This window comes from Lasiodiplodia theobromae (assembly GCF_012971845.1).
Source record: "Lasiodiplodia theobromae strain AM2As chromosome Unknown scaffold_36, whole genome shotgun sequence".
Taxonomy (NCBI): Eukaryota; Fungi; Ascomycota; class Dothideomycetes; order Botryosphaeriales; family Botryosphaeriaceae; genus Lasiodiplodia; species Lasiodiplodia theobromae.
The window spans coordinates 407,205-421,646 of record NW_023336515.1 but is presented as its reverse complement, the minus strand read 5'-3'; the positions used below and the strand labels follow the sequence as shown (position 1 = coordinate 421,646).

The 14,442-nt window shown below is 55.4% G+C and overlaps 4 protein-coding genes across 4 annotated transcripts; 1 reads left to right on the top strand and 3 right to left on the bottom strand.

The window, feature by feature from the left end:
- Nucleotides 1-2,685: 2,685 nt before the first annotated feature.
- Nucleotides 2,686-6,412, bottom strand: LTHEOB_10211 (Jumonji domain-containing 3; the record flags this gene model as incomplete). Its single annotated transcript, XM_035506832.1, has 7 exons — nucleotides 2,686-2,735; nucleotides 2,800-2,892; nucleotides 2,959-3,385; nucleotides 3,527-4,071; nucleotides 4,336-4,677; nucleotides 4,837-5,226; nucleotides 5,296-6,412. The coding sequence occupies 7 exons, from the start codon at nucleotides 6,410-6,412 to the stop codon at nucleotides 2,686-2,688; spliced, it is 2,964 nt and encodes a 987-aa protein (XP_035368249.1).
- Nucleotides 6,413-7,127: 715 nt separating this feature from the next.
- Nucleotides 7,128-7,811, bottom strand: LTHEOB_10210 (Fatty acid desaturase; the record flags this gene model as incomplete). Its single annotated transcript, XM_035506831.1, has 3 exons — nucleotides 7,128-7,214; nucleotides 7,328-7,654; nucleotides 7,761-7,811. 3 exons carry the CDS (start codon nucleotides 7,809-7,811, stop codon nucleotides 7,128-7,130), a joined length of 465 nt encoding a protein of 154 aa, XP_035368248.1.
- A 619-nt stretch (nucleotides 7,812-8,430) lies between these two features.
- On the bottom strand, nucleotides 8,431-10,235 carry LTHEOB_10209 (MFS transporter; the record flags this gene model as incomplete). Its single annotated transcript, XM_035506829.1, has 2 exons — nucleotides 8,431-8,760; nucleotides 8,811-10,235. The coding sequence occupies 2 exons, from the start codon at nucleotides 10,233-10,235 to the stop codon at nucleotides 8,431-8,433; spliced, it is 1,755 nt and encodes a 584-aa protein (XP_035368247.1).
- Nucleotides 10,236-12,078: 1,843 nt separating this feature from the next.
- Nucleotides 12,079-13,860, top strand: LTHEOB_10208 (Tyrosinase; the record flags this gene model as incomplete). The annotated part of the gene is made up of 3 exons (XM_035506828.1): nucleotides 12,079-12,340; nucleotides 12,412-12,545; nucleotides 12,598-13,860. 3 exons carry the CDS (start codon nucleotides 12,079-12,081, stop codon nucleotides 13,858-13,860), a joined length of 1,659 nt encoding a protein of 552 aa, XP_035368246.1.
- Between the last annotated feature and the right edge of the window lie 582 nt (nucleotides 13,861-14,442).

The window sequence follows — 14,442 nt, the reverse complement described above, 5'->3', positions numbered from 1 at the left end:
GCTCAAGGCGTGGGTAGATGTGGCCAGCGGAGGTATGACCGACGACGTGACCTTGCCCAATCTGCCCGTCGGCGAGCGGTGTGTGTAGTGCATGGCGCGTCCTTTTACGAGTCACTAGGCAACGAAAGCACTGCGCCGCTCAGCAGGCAGCGGCTTTGGCTCCGAACGAGGGGTTTCGTACGAAAACGGAACGGGCGAGTGACAAAATGGCGATTACCGGAAGACAGGGCGGGTGGCGGACGATGCATGGTGGGCATGTGTCGTGTTGGATGCGCATCGATGCCTTCTGCGTCTTCGTTGGCACGTTCGTGCCTTCCTCCCTCGAGTTTCCCCGGCGTAGCCCTGTTGCGCCGCTGTTACGCCGCCGCTCCCCCGTTCATCGGCGAGGCTGTGCTATGTTCTGCCGGGCGGCCTTGACGAGGGGCTCAAGGCCGGGGTGGAGGTGTTGACAAGGGTCGAGGCGAGCAACGGGATGGCTCCGAGCCAGCAGATGAAGGGGATGTGCTGTCTCCAGTTGACGTTGTCCAATCATTGCTTGCGCGAAGGACATCATGCAGCAGCGGGAAGTAAGAGGGGACGGCGTTCGTGCACCCTCGATTCGCCTGCGACGCGCGAGCGGAGACGGCGTCCGGAGCGGAGCCCCAAATCCACTTCATCTCTTCTTAGCATGCCCGTGGTCCCTTGTTTCCACCCCTAGCACGTTGTAGTGGAGCCGTCTCTCGGATAGAGGGTCAAGGCATGACATCCTGCCTGAGTTGAGCAAGGTGGGGGCCGGAGTATGTGACAACGTGAGGATTTTCGCGGCGCGATCATGTTCGGTTCGTCTCGCCTACGTGCCGCTCGCTGCTGTCAGCCGATCACCGCCGTTCGCTTGCTTCGACCTGCCCTCGCTCTTGCTTCATCTTGATGGGGAACGGCCACCATTGTGGCTCGCCACGCGATCCTGCGATTCCTTGGGCTTGATGCGTTGGCACCGCCTCGTACGGTTTTTGGTTGCGTGGGTTTGACCGAAAGGCGGTAAGTGAAAAATTCGTCGTGTGTGAGCTCTCGTTTTCATCCGCCACCCAACTTCAATGCCCTGCATGGAGCCAACAGGCCGGTAACCCATCCTCGTAGGGCGAGAGAAGAGGCTCATGCAAGGCTAATCCATACCCTGCCGATGCCTCCCGGCGGAGCTCCCTCTTGATCGCGGTGATGAGTGCTTTAGCCGCTGGGTCCCGCCTTGCCATTCCTTCCCGCTGCGCCGGGGACCCGTTCTTGCTGTGTTGTCCGCACGGGCCAGCCTGGAGTGGGGGGAGGAACCGGTTGCATGCATCGTGAAAGGCGGTCTGTAGCTATGGGTCCGCCGCTGTCGGCTGTTGCGGCAAAAAGGAGGTGAGGTATGTGCACCCACGAAAAGAGGGGGAAAGCGCTTGTTGATGGTGATGGTCACCCGCTTCCTCGTAAGTTCCCAGCCGCGCGGTATTGCCTCTTTTGGCAACTGCCGGAAAGTGCTCAGCAGTTTGCTCCTTCAACTCTGTTGTTTTGTTCCTGTGCGATGGCTGACTGGAGGCCTTTCATGTAGTCTGTAGTAAACTTTACTCGTGCTGTTGTCAGCGTCTTCCAAAATAGAGGCCTCTCATTGCAAGTGTATTCCACGGCGTTCGGATGTGTAGAGGAAGCCACGAGGTCAACAAAATCGCACCGTAATGTCCGCCAGAGGTACTTGCCACGCTTTATACCGTCCCGCGACCGCATTTTCATGTTTCAAGAATTAGCTCCTGTCTGCAACGTAGATCGAGAAAGCGAAAACATCACACGACCCCGCTTAGCTCCGCCGTCGGAGTGGCGAGGAACCCCGTTCCCGCTGATTATACTTTCCAACGGTGTGGCAGAAGCTCAAGCTTAAAAGTCTGCTGTGGCGCTGCTATGGACGATCGATGGAGACATGGTGGAGCGGAAGATCTGGCCTGCACGGTCAGGAAGGTCAATTGAGCGCAAGAACCACACCGGGAAGATCATTGCGACCCAGTTCGTCCCACATGAAGTGTCGATCGGGGCTGTGTTCAAGTCATGGCTGGCTCATACGACGTTCCGTGAGAAGGTGGTGTGGATATTATTAAGTGCTGCTAAGAGATTAGGGACCTTCACCTTTGGTCAGCAGAGGGAAACACTACGGCGGATCTGAAAAGAACTTAGCCTTCGTGTTCTGCAAGACATTGCACTCTCCCTCCCTGGGTGATTGCAGTAGGTCCTCGGCCGTATATTGGAGATGAAACTGTACAGATACATCCAAACAGAAGGTTCGACGATCCACATAAGACAGGACTGAGCCCAGTTATCTCGACAACGAACACTGAAAACCTTGGAATCTTGTATGCGAAAGGAACAAAACAGGACATTACGTATCTGCACACAGTCAGCTCTCCAGGAATGCTGGGATAGTCAGTGTTGGTAGGAAATCAGCAACTGAGTTCCAATTTTTCTCAGAATTCTATGCACTACGCCCTAAGGCGCATCCTGAACCCCCATTTACACCCGAGTATGATTTTGTACTTGAAACTTCCCCCAAAGCCATTATCCCCCATTCCTCCATGTCGAGTATAGCAATCGTCCCGTTTCAATCTATGCAGACAGCACTTTAGCGGCGGGTATTTCCGGCAGCCTTTACTATCACGATGTTGTCGTCTGAGTCTGATTTGGTGCTTAGATCCTTCCGTCTGCAAAGTCTACGAACTCGAAGTCGTCGGAGGAACCTGCTACTTGTGCACTGTGTTGTCTAAGTTCTCTCTGTGAATTTGAGGGGAAATGGAAACTTACCGGAAGTGCCCTTCTTGCCCTTCCCGTACGACTTGCCCTTCTTCGACTGCTTCTTCTTGTCGCCCTTGGGGCGCGCGTTCGGGTGGATTGAGCCTGTGTCTTGAGAAGTGGTCTTTGCCGATCCCTCAGCTACGGTAGAACTCTCCATGCTTATGTTACCCGTCTGATCAGCAGCTTCTCCTTCATCGGGCCTCATCTCCATAGGAGAGCTGGATTTGGCATACGCTGCTACATCCTCAGCCCAAGATGCCGTTCTCTCATTTGCTGATATCGCTTCCGTCTGCGCTAGGGAAACCTGCTGGTCGGCTAAAGCAGCCGTAGTGGGCAAGGCTACTTCAACCTGCACGTATTCCTCCTCTGCGGGAGGGGTGGTAGGAATGTCGGCAGCCTCGGGAGAGACCGTTCTGCTGTCATGGATCTGCTCGTCCGCCTCTTGTGGAGAGTCTTCACGCTCCTTCTGCTCCTTTGCGGCCAGAGGCGGTTCTTCCTGGACAGTGACGAAGCTGTCGTCCTTCTCAGGCGTTGCATCTTCTACCTGGCTCGTGGTGCCTTTCATCGGCGTACCCGGAGACAGCGTCTTCTCCGACTTTGTAGAGTGAGGGGAATGAAGCGTCTCTATAGGGGTGTAATACCTGCTTTCTGCCTCTCGCTCCGGAATTGGAGACCTAGCAGAGTTGGCCGCCACGGTGGCCGCTTTAGCCGAAGCAGCTGCTTGAGCATAGCTTACGCGTGTAGATGATGCGGCGGACAGCGAGCCCTGCTTCTCCTTGCGACAATGGATGTTAATGTCCGGAACCGCGACCTTCGCCTGGCGTAGGGCAGAAGACGGCTTCTCCGCCTTGACAGCACCACTCCGCTCCTCGCTCCCAGCGACATTTCCTTGCTTGGTGGAGGGAGCTGAATGATTGGACTCCTGGTCGCTCGCGTTGGTCTTCTCCTTGGTACGCTCGAATTCCGAGTCTTTGCTTTCAACTGCGACATCAGCCGAGGGGACATCCTTCTGGTTTTGGCTGTCTGAAGAAGAAGTAGGTTTCTGCTTCTTTTCTTGCTCGCGGCGCTCCAGAATTGTCGTCATTTTCTTGTCCACGAGACCAGCATCATCTCCATGTAGCTTCGTAGCAGATTCCATCTGGCTTTGCCTTTCGGTCGTAGCAGCACGCTCCATGGAGCCGGTAGTTGAGGGCTCTGGAGTCGTGGTACCACTTCTGGACTTGTTCGAGTCTGCTTTCTTACTGCGAATGATCTTGCGCTTCTTTTGCTTCGTAGAGTTCGCTGAAGATGAACAACGTGAGTCGGGACGCTGGCCAGGATCCTCAGTTGACGATGTGGCTGTGGTAGGGGCAGGATGGCTTTGTGGAGCCTGTGGAGTGTCTCCGACGGCCTGCTTAGAAACCTCGATCGGCTGCATGCGTCGGGCATCTTGGGGCGAGTAAGACATTGGGTTATCGGCAGTGGCTTCATAAGTACGAGAAGGACCACGACTGCGTTGATTGCTTGTGGCACTCGGTGCCCGGTGTTCCGATACTGATTGCCTACGATCTTGACCAAACGGTTCCATGGCACTAGTTTCGATCGGGACAAAGGGTGCAGTGTGCCGAATGGTCGGAGTCTGGGCGAACTGCGCAGGCGCGGAAAGCGGGTAGCCCTTCTTTAGATCATAGCCCTCGGGCAACAAGGACTCCGCCTTTGCAGGGATTTTGACGACCAATGGGTAGCCAAAGAAGAGAGCTTCATCTAGATGTAGGGCCATGTTCGCATCTTGGAAAGTCGTCATGTTGACATGGGCGAAGGGACGGTTCCTCTTGTCGATGCTGACTTTTACATCCACAACGGGCCTGTGAAGCTGACTTTCGAAGAAGGCCTTTAGCTCCCTAGAAGCTACGTCAAGGGGAAACCCGCGATGGAAGTTGTGGACCCATACAGAGGGCTTTAATCCCCGATTGATAGGCAGGCTATTCCCAGCATCAGCCCTTCTGGGCGCTTCGACCTGAGGCACGAAAGCCGGGAATGGCTCTGTGTTGCCTACGGGAAGTGTACCTGCGGCGGGACCCAGCTGACCAGCAGCAGGGTCACGGAAGGTGCCTCCAATATGATTTCCACGCATAGAATTGCGCCGACCACCGCGGGAACCCTTCCCAGCTTGCTTGCCTTGGAAACGTGAACCATAGTCCTGACGCAATGCCGGTCCTGACATGCGACGTGACCTCATGCTTGGCATCGTCCCTCCATATTGCAAGTTGGTCATGTTGGCCAGATGGGGTGGCAGCATTGGTGGCGACGTAAGGGTCGGGATAGGCATGTAGGCCGGTCCAGGCACTCCCGAAGGTTGCGCAACAGGCATATGTGGGGTAGCTTGCGTAGCCGCGTAAGGCATGTCGGGAGAGTTCGAGTGCAGGTTGGGGTTACCAGTGAAACCGGGAAAGGGGTCTGAATCACATCAGTAAATCGGCTTCTAGATTACTTGAACACATAAGTAGGGGAAATAATAAGACTTACTGAGTTCTCTGTGCATTGCGCCAACCTCAAACCCATGAGGGATACCCTGGAACGGAGCTGGGGGAAGGTAGAGCTGAGCACCGATGGTCTGAGGCGTAGCAGCTTGAGATGGCGGGCCGCGGGTAGGAGGAGCCGAAGTAGGAACGCCCATAGAGCTCTGAGGAACGAACCCAGGAGTCATGGCATTCATCCGCGGTGTACTGCGGTGCCTCTGGTGCGTCGATGGAATCATGCCAGTATTGGAATGGTAGGCCTGCACCCGAGGTGTGCTCTTCGAAGGGTGTGACTTGGCAGCTAAGTAGGGCGACTTCTGGGACAGGGTTGGTGTGACGGGGACTGAGGTACTCGCTTGGCTACCCCTACGAATGGCAGAAGCTGGATGGACGGCAACGCTAGGTGGATGCGCAGGTTCAAGTGACGGGACAGTGCCGACTTGCGCCGCCGAAGATTGATGTGGCTGGCGCCACTCAACGCGAAGTAGGCCCGGTGGGACTCTGGATGTCTGACCCTGGTCGATCCGTGATGATTCTGCGTGAGGTACCTCCTGCTTTACCGTCGCCTCTTCGTTCGGGCTGCTGATCACGCGAGTGCGGTCCTTTGCCTGCGCTTCCTGCTTCTTAGCGGTACTCTCGAGAGCATTGCGAATGCTAATGACTGCAATGGTAAGGAACAGTTCGCCGCGTTCCTTGATTTCGGCCTCGCTGAACAATTCTAGAAGCGTTGTGCCATAGCAGATTTTCTGCACCTTGGGATAATTGCGTGGACACCACTCGGCAACGAAGTTCTGGACAGCGGTACTGTTTTGCGTCGCGATGCGGTCAAGGGCGGAAGCGACATGGCGTTCGCCGAGGCGATGGATATCGTAAGCGTCAAAGTAATCGTAGATAGTGTAGTAGCCGACGAAGATCTCATTGCACTGGGCGGGAAACTCGTCGCGCAACTGTTGCACGAAGCGGTCGATCTGGTGCGAGCATTCCAAGTTCACGTTAGGTGTGCGCGCAATGACTGGCTCGGGTGGATCAGGTACCGGACGAGGGGCAATCTGACCAAGCTTGGTCGAGAACAGCGCCTTGCCGGCGACCTCTGCCAACACGATGCATGGCCGATTGTTTTCCATATCGACCGAGGGTGGGGTATTGGATGGCGGGTGAGAATGAGCGCCGGCGCTCGCCATGGCTCGTCGATATAAAGTGTCCGTAGACGGCGACGAGAAAGCCAGGCCGGCTGATGAAGAGAGTTGTAAGCAGATCCGATGAGGAGGAAGGTTCGCAAGAGGAGAGTGAGGATCGGGGTTTTGGCAGACAAAGTGTGAAGGAGGAAGGTAGCTGCGAAAGGAAGGCACCATCGCGCAGGCAGCGACGGTGACGGCGACAAACGGCAGGTGCGCGGAGCCACATGGCGTGCGGTCACCTGCACCCACCCGAATGCCGCACACCTAGATGCAAAGCGCGAGAAAAGAATTATAGAGAAGGCTTCGAATACGTCTGGATAATGGACTTAGCTACGCACAAAGGCAATGGAAAAAAAGGTTCAAATTCGCCCGGACAATGAATTCAGGTGCACACAAACTCAGAGGGCGAAAAAAGATAATGAAATCATGGAAAAGTCTTCAAACACGTCCGGACAGCAGCTTCCTGCAGTGTAGAGTTTCGGGAGCATTTGTTTCCCGCTGATTGTCAAAGAAAACATGTAATTGAGAGGCGTCATACTTGACCAGCCACAGCCACTATTCACTACTACTACTCCATATCTGGCTGACTGTGCCGCTCGAGAGGAGAGATTGATACAATCGGTTGAGTATTTGATACTACAAGGCTCCACGATTGTGCAAATTACGAGGAGCGCGACTGCCCCAGCAGGCGCAGAATCTCTGACTGGTTATCACCGACGACAACCTTGCCGCTGGTCCAATCCACGACCTAAACATTGTCAGCAACCGGATACACCCCGAAATCAAGCAGTCCAGAGCATGTCTCCAACTACCGCAGAATTTACGTCTGCATGTATATCTAGGCGAGGGCCAGCAACTTACCAATGGCTTCGAGAAGCTGTTCGCATTCATCTTAAACTTCTTCAACGCCTCCTCTTGGGTCGTCGCGCCCTGCACGACCTTGCCCGCGCTATCAGCTCCCAGGTATTCCAGAATCGTCTCAACCTGGTCGCTTGTGGGTGGCTCTTCCTGGGCCTCGAAGGTGAACTCGGCTTGCTCGGCTTTGGCCTGCGTGGAGTTGTCGGACGCCTGGTCAATCGTCGTGGTGGTGCTGGCATTGGCTTGAGCCTGCTTGAGCAGGTTGAGCACGCGCACGGATGACGCGGATGCGGGGTTATGAAAGAGTGTGACGATGTTCTTGGTGCCGGCCTAATGAGCGAGCGCGCTCTCGAGCAGAGAGCTTCTGGTTAGCTTTCGGTCCGCGATCGAAGCAAGAGGAATGGAACCAATGGGTGAGAGAGCTGAGGAAACGTACCTCGCCGAAGAGCTTGCCCAAGAGGCCCATCCTGCTAAGCGTTGGCAGCATCTTGAATGAGTTGTTAATTGGTGCAATTGGAGATGGGAGGATGGAGGAGGTTCTTTGGAGTCATGGGATGACGTCGAAGCGAGCAGCTCGCGCAGGGGCCTCAGGTCACCGCCCAGCGCGGGCACCCTGGCCGGTGTCCGCCCTTGGCAATGACGAGCGGCGATCTTGCAAATCTGTCACGTGATTCGAGGATTATTTTGCTTCCCGCCAGCGATGAACGATGCATAGCTTACGTAGGCAGTTGGTGCTGTCGCCCGGATGAGAATATGGAATTCGTGTCCGGACGAAGCTCCCAATCAGGAACTTGGTCAGGCTGGGGTACACAGAAACAATTTCACGCCAGCGTTGGGCTGAGATAGGAAGCAGTACAATGTAGATATGGTTTATTTACAGTAGCAAAATCGTCAGTCGTATCAACCGAAACCAGGTACACACCGCCACCCAATGCCCAACGGATATTAAACCGCTCGTGTTTTCGAAACCGACCTATCATCTACCGCGTCTTTTGTGTGCCCGGTCTAACAATAATCTCAAATGTAACGCCTCGCTGGAAATGAGCCACTGAGACATTGATATGGCTGCGAAAGGCGGCCCTAAGGGGCACTGAACGAAGCATGTCTCACTTCCCGCGAAGCAATCCTGACCTCTCATCTGAGCTCTCTTCGTCTTCGTCATCTGCATCATCATCCGCTTCACTGCTCTGTTCCTCGTCGAATCCTTCAGATTCGAGACCTGCGCCTCTAATGCCGAAGCTAAGCAGGAATCCAACGAAAGTTATTCCGCCAAAGATGCCGAAAGCCATAGCCTCACCCTTTGGTTTGATGCGGGTTGCAGCAGAGAACAAGCTCCCAGATACGAAAGGCCCAACCGCACGGCCACCCGCGGAAAGAGTCTGAGCCAGGCCATTGAGTGTGCCAAGTACGGCGTGGTCGGGGGCGGAGTTGGTGATCTGAAAGTAAATTAGCTTGGCCATGTTTCGTCACAGTCCGAAATACGCACCAGGAGCAGGGCTGAAGTTAAACCGCCGACGGCAGCCACCGTCTTCACAATGAGCACGAATCCCAGCTCGATCCACATGATGGTCTTCCCGCGACCAAGACCCGCGCCCGTATTTTCGCCGTTTTTGTAGCCGACCCAGGGCATAAGCAGAAACGCAACCACAAAGGCGGCAAGGCTGACTCTGTATGTGGTCTTGTTGCCCATCTTCTCTCTTAGCTTTCCATAAATACCGATCTGAAACAGGATCGTGATAGCTCCAGCGAAGGCTAGGGAAACCCCGATCTCTTCCGTGCTCAAGCTGCGACCAGTGGGTGGGGGCGCTTGCGCGAAGATGGGATACAGGGAATTGTAGGAGATATTAGCAAACTGGAAGATCAGGAAGGTAAGGAGGAGGAGAAGTGTATCCCTGTTGAGGACTTCTCGCCTCGTCAAGTTCTCGCCATTGGACACATTTGGCAGAAGAGTGGGAGCAGATTCTTGAGAAATATCTGAGGCGTCGTCTTCGTCGTCATCAGCGTGCGTGCTAGAGCTGTTGCGGCGACGACCCTTGCCCATAACTCGGCGGATGTAAGTCGGCCGGGTGGAGCTCGTAAACTGCCACAGCCAGGCGAAGAGATTCTCGATCCTCTGTCCGAGCGGCGGCAGGTCTCTGGCTCCTTCCAAACTCTCCTCCAAGAATAGCATGGTAAGGATCATGTCGACAAGTAGAATGGCTGCCGAGAACAAGTTTGGCGCCAAGTAGGGATACCGGGCCTTGTTGCCCGTGAAGGGGTTCTTCTTGAAAACGAGCAGGCCTCCTACGATGGGCCCGGTAATGCCTCCTATGCCATAGACCACGGGCAGGTAGGTGAAGGCCCGGCTCTGGTTACTCCGATCGGTGATTTCGCCCAAGCACGTTGAAACGACGCCCTGATTGCCATTCACAAGACCCATGAAGAGTTGTACAACTATGGCTTGCCACAGCGTTTTGCAGAACCCGAAGGCTATGAAACACGCAATTGTCAGAAGCGTCCCAAGCAGCACGACTGGCTTGCGGCCGATGCGGTCTGACAGCCAGCCCCAAAAGAAATTTGTCGCAAACTGCGCCAGAGCGAACGACGACGCTATCAAGCCAACGTAGATGCCTACTTTGTCTTCTGTCACGCCAGGAAATGTGGTTGTCATCTCGGGCAGATACGGGCTGATGGAGTTGAGAGCGGTTTGCTCGGCCAGCGCGATGACGGCAAGCACGGCGAGCTGCTTCTTGGGAAGCGGCGACTCATGGTGTTGCGCAGACGCGTCGGAATCGCCGCGGCGATGGCCGAAGGACGCATCAGGCGAGGGTGGAGCGCCGCGCGAGGTGGGCGGCTTGGTGGGAAAGGTCTGGTAGTGCAGCGTAGACGACTTGCGGCGTTGCTCCAGGTCGGGCCTGGCCGAGTGCTTCATGGCAGAGGCAAAGCCTGAAGAGTGGGCAGCCTGCGCTGGAGCGGACGAGCGCGGCGCAGCGACAGCGGGGGCGGAGCTGGGAATGCGCTAGGCGGGGCTGCGTCGGCGGGTCAGATTTCGAGTTGCGGAAACGGAGGCGCATATGCACACGGAAGGCACAGAGGTTCCCCAGGCGATGGATAAGCGATCGGGTGGTGTTTGGCGGGATGCTGGCGGTTGCCAGCCAGAATGAGCCCGTCATGCGGCAGCTTTTCGTCAGACCGGCCCCGCTAGTGCACTTGCCTTGATAGACGGCCACCCGCACGCGCAGCCCGCGAATCTGCGCCGCGCGATTGGCTCGCCTGCTGAGCGCCGCCGCCTTCCAATTCCACCACGTCACCTACGAGCACAACAGCCACCTCGATCTAGCCTCGTATCGCGCTAAAGACATCGATAAAGAGGATCGCCTCACCCGCTGCGGGGAACGGAAGTTTACGTACAGATGTGACCGTATCCGCATGGACCCAGCAATCCTCCCGCTCTACTCTGTCCGCAGATCCCCCGCATTCTCAGCTCTGGCTATTTTTGCACTGCAGAACATATCGTCCTGCGTCATGGGAGCCCGCCATGGCTGCAGCCTACCGTGACGGAGAGCGCCCCCGTGCCAGCTTGGCTGGGTGTGGCGTTCGCTGGCCACACGCGTTCGCTCCGGCCAGTCGCACCGGAGTATTGATCCCACAACAGTGCTGCAATATGTCGCGCGTGCTCTCTGCCCTACGACCTGCGTTTTTGAGACCGACAGGCGACTTGCGGTGTGCTCACATGCACGTGGATCGAACGAGACTCTGCCAACGTGAGGGAAGAAAGCGCCGCCTCCAGCTGGGAGGCAGCAATGGGCCGATGTCCCTGAGCTCCCCATAGATTAAGCTTACGCCGTGCCAGATAGAGCCAGAAGCGACCCGCATCCAGGCCCTGCATCCCTATGCTTGATGCGGCTCCTACCTGCAAGGCCCTCTTCCATTCCGGCATGTCAGCCCACTAACAGCCCGTTCCTGTCCAGTCATGCGGCAGTGCCGATCTAGCCCACGAGTCCGGTTTAGGATCCACGCCTGCAGCACCGCCAGCTGAACGAGCCCCAGCCTGCTTCAAATTATGCTGCGGCTCTGCCCAAAATAGCGGTCAACGGCCTTTCGTCGATGCCAATCCGTGTCGCTGGTCAATGATTATCCCGTTGCACGAGCCGAAGGCCGAATAGGAGCTTCTGCACACACAGTCACAGGGCGTTCGTATCTACAGTAGTTGTGATCGACGGGCGTCCAGTGTTCCCCGCATGCACATCGGGATCCAACTCACAGGAAAGGACAACCGTAAGCGACCGCTTCGGGAAGCATTGCAGCGGGGCGAGAGAACTATATCGCATGAGGAAGAACACGAGCGACGGTACGAAAATGACAGCCTACTTCTGGACAGTCGCTTCCGGGTGTTCATTTGTGGCTAGTACTTGCTCAGCAAACCCGTCTCAAGCGCATTTGGAAAAGCATTCGCCGGGGTCATGCCAGGTACCTCCTTGGCTTGCTTCCGTCCCGTCTTCTGTTCCACGGTTTAGCCTCGCGTTACACCGTTCCGTTGCAACATCCACGGGCACGTTCTCTCCGAGGCAGGCGACTGCTGACACCTTGGCACAAGGGTCTGGTGCCTGGAATGAGAAGGCAAAGCTCGTCCCAAAATAGCCCCACAGATTAGATGCACGGGATCTAGCTTTGGATACTTAAAACACTCTGCCTTGCATCTTCAATCGCTCTCGTCGACGCATCATTCCCTGTCCTTCCCTCGCTTCGTGAATCGCACCATCCATTGCTTCACAATGCGCTTTGTTGACATCTCCACGGCACTCGGTGCCCTTTCCCTCTTGTCTCTCGGAGCCAATGCCTCTCCGGTTGACCATGAGCTCTTTGAGAGGCAAAATAGCTTCTTCGCTCTGACTGGAGCTTCCGGTGGCATAGCCCCCCGCCAGGAAGTTCGTGACCTGGCAACAAATCCGGACCAATGGAATCTTTTCGTCCTTGCTATGCAGCGCTTCCAGTCCAAGAACCAGAACGACAAGTTTTCGTGGTACTCAATCGCCGGTGAGCTGCCTTATTTTGTGGCACACAAGCCAGCCATGGCAACCTTCAAAGCTAAATGAGTACTCCTCCAGGCATTCACGGACGTCCCTATGCCAACTGGGATGGCGTTGGACCTTACGGATCCAGCCCGTGGTGGCCCGGCTACTGTCCCCACAGCTCCAACCTTTTCGGATCCTGGCACAGGCCATACCTTTCGCTCTATGAAGTGAGTACCAGAAAGTAAATGAAACATGATTTGCATGCTTAGTCTTCATTAGCAACTCCTCATTCAATATGCCAACGAGATCATCAACGAAACCCCACCCGGTAACGCCAGGAGCAGGCTGCAAGCCGCGGTCGGAAGCCTGCGATTACCCTACTGGGATTGGGCCAGGAAATCATCGAATGGGGCAGTAATCCCGGATGCTCTCATGGCGCCGAACATTCAAGTCACGTATCCTCAAAACGGAAGCTCGACCACTATCCCGAACCCGCTTTACGCGTATAGATTCCAAGTTGTCCCGGACAACAACTTCGAAAGCAACTACGCTAGAAACCGCCAGACTTTTCGTTCAGCCAACGCCGAATCCAACCTTCAGGCTTCATACACTAGCCGTCGAAACAGTCTCATAACACTGTTCAGCAGAAACCAGGGTTACAATACCTTCTCCACCGATGCCAACAACAACCAAAATACCAATTTGGAGGGAATCCACAACAGCGTCCACTCTGCTGTTGGTGGCTATATGCAGCAGATCGCTTACTCTGCTATGGATCCCATATTTGCCATGCATCATGCAAACATCGACCGGGTTATTGCAATTTGGCAGGCGCTCTACCCTAACAATTGGGTGACCTATGCCACTCAAGGCTCAGGCACCAGAACCATGGCGCCTTTCAGTGGTCAGGACGGCAACTCCCCGCTCACACCCTTCCACAGAGACACCTCTGGCACCTTCTGGACCTCAAACGCCGTCCGCGACACGCGCGTCTTCAGCTACACCTACCCGGACCTCATTGGAATCAGCGGCAGTTCGCAGCTCATCAGCAACCTCAATCAGATGTATGGCAGCGGCGTCACCAACTCTGCTCTGCGGGCTGGCGCCGACGCCGACGCCAGCGCCCCGGCCGTTACCTATGACTACATGGCACAGGTCACGCTTGATAAGAGTGTGCTAGGCGGCCAGCCTTACGAGGTGCAATTCTCTCTGGACGGTCAGTACGTCGCCTCGTACGCTGCGCTGGCAATTCCACCGCCGCCGGGGGCTCAGCGAAAGATCGTGACCAGCTCTGGCAGTGTCATGCTCACGGACGTGCTGGCTCAGAAGAACATCAACACGTCGGACCGCGACTCTACTGAACAGTACCTCGCGGAAAAACTCAAGTGGCAGGTGGTGCAGAACGACCAGGTCGTCGCGAGCTGTCCCGGCCTCAACGTCACTGTCTCCAGCGCTGAAGTCAAGCCCGCCAAAACAGTAAGCCAGTTCGCGATTCAGGTTGAGCCGCCGCAGCCCATTGACAACAGTACCACACCTGCATAAATATGCGTGTCTCTCCGTGTGTTGTTTGGCCGTGTTAATACCTTGGCATTGCGGAGGAGTTGATCGAATACTATTCATAAAAGTATCTTTGCACCGTTTCTATCTGTATGTAAACATATCTTTCCATACGAGAAATAATGTCTTTTTTCCATGACAACACTTAAGTGCCAGATGCTGCTAGTGACATAAATTGCGCTATGAATCAATAAGCGCTAATCGCAGGAATGATGTACAATCATCTTGATATGGGGTAGAATGCTGCCGAGGATCACCGGCTGCTGGTATCATTTGAGCGGTACTGTAGGGGCCGTTGGAACAGTTGATATGAACGCAGCTAAACTAAGACGCCGACCAACTCATAGCAGTGCGTCAGCACTAAACGAACGGACATAATTCCCGGGCAATTACATGTTGGTAGAATACCGAGCCGCAATTGGCATGGGAGCACTCCTTGACTTCGAGATATACCTGGTACGTTGCTCCCAACGTGTGTCGGGACGCGTGTACTGCCGAAGGCGTAAGAACGTCTATTACAGATGACGTGGAATCACTTCTGGCATTCGTGGTTTCCAGGTTTACCTA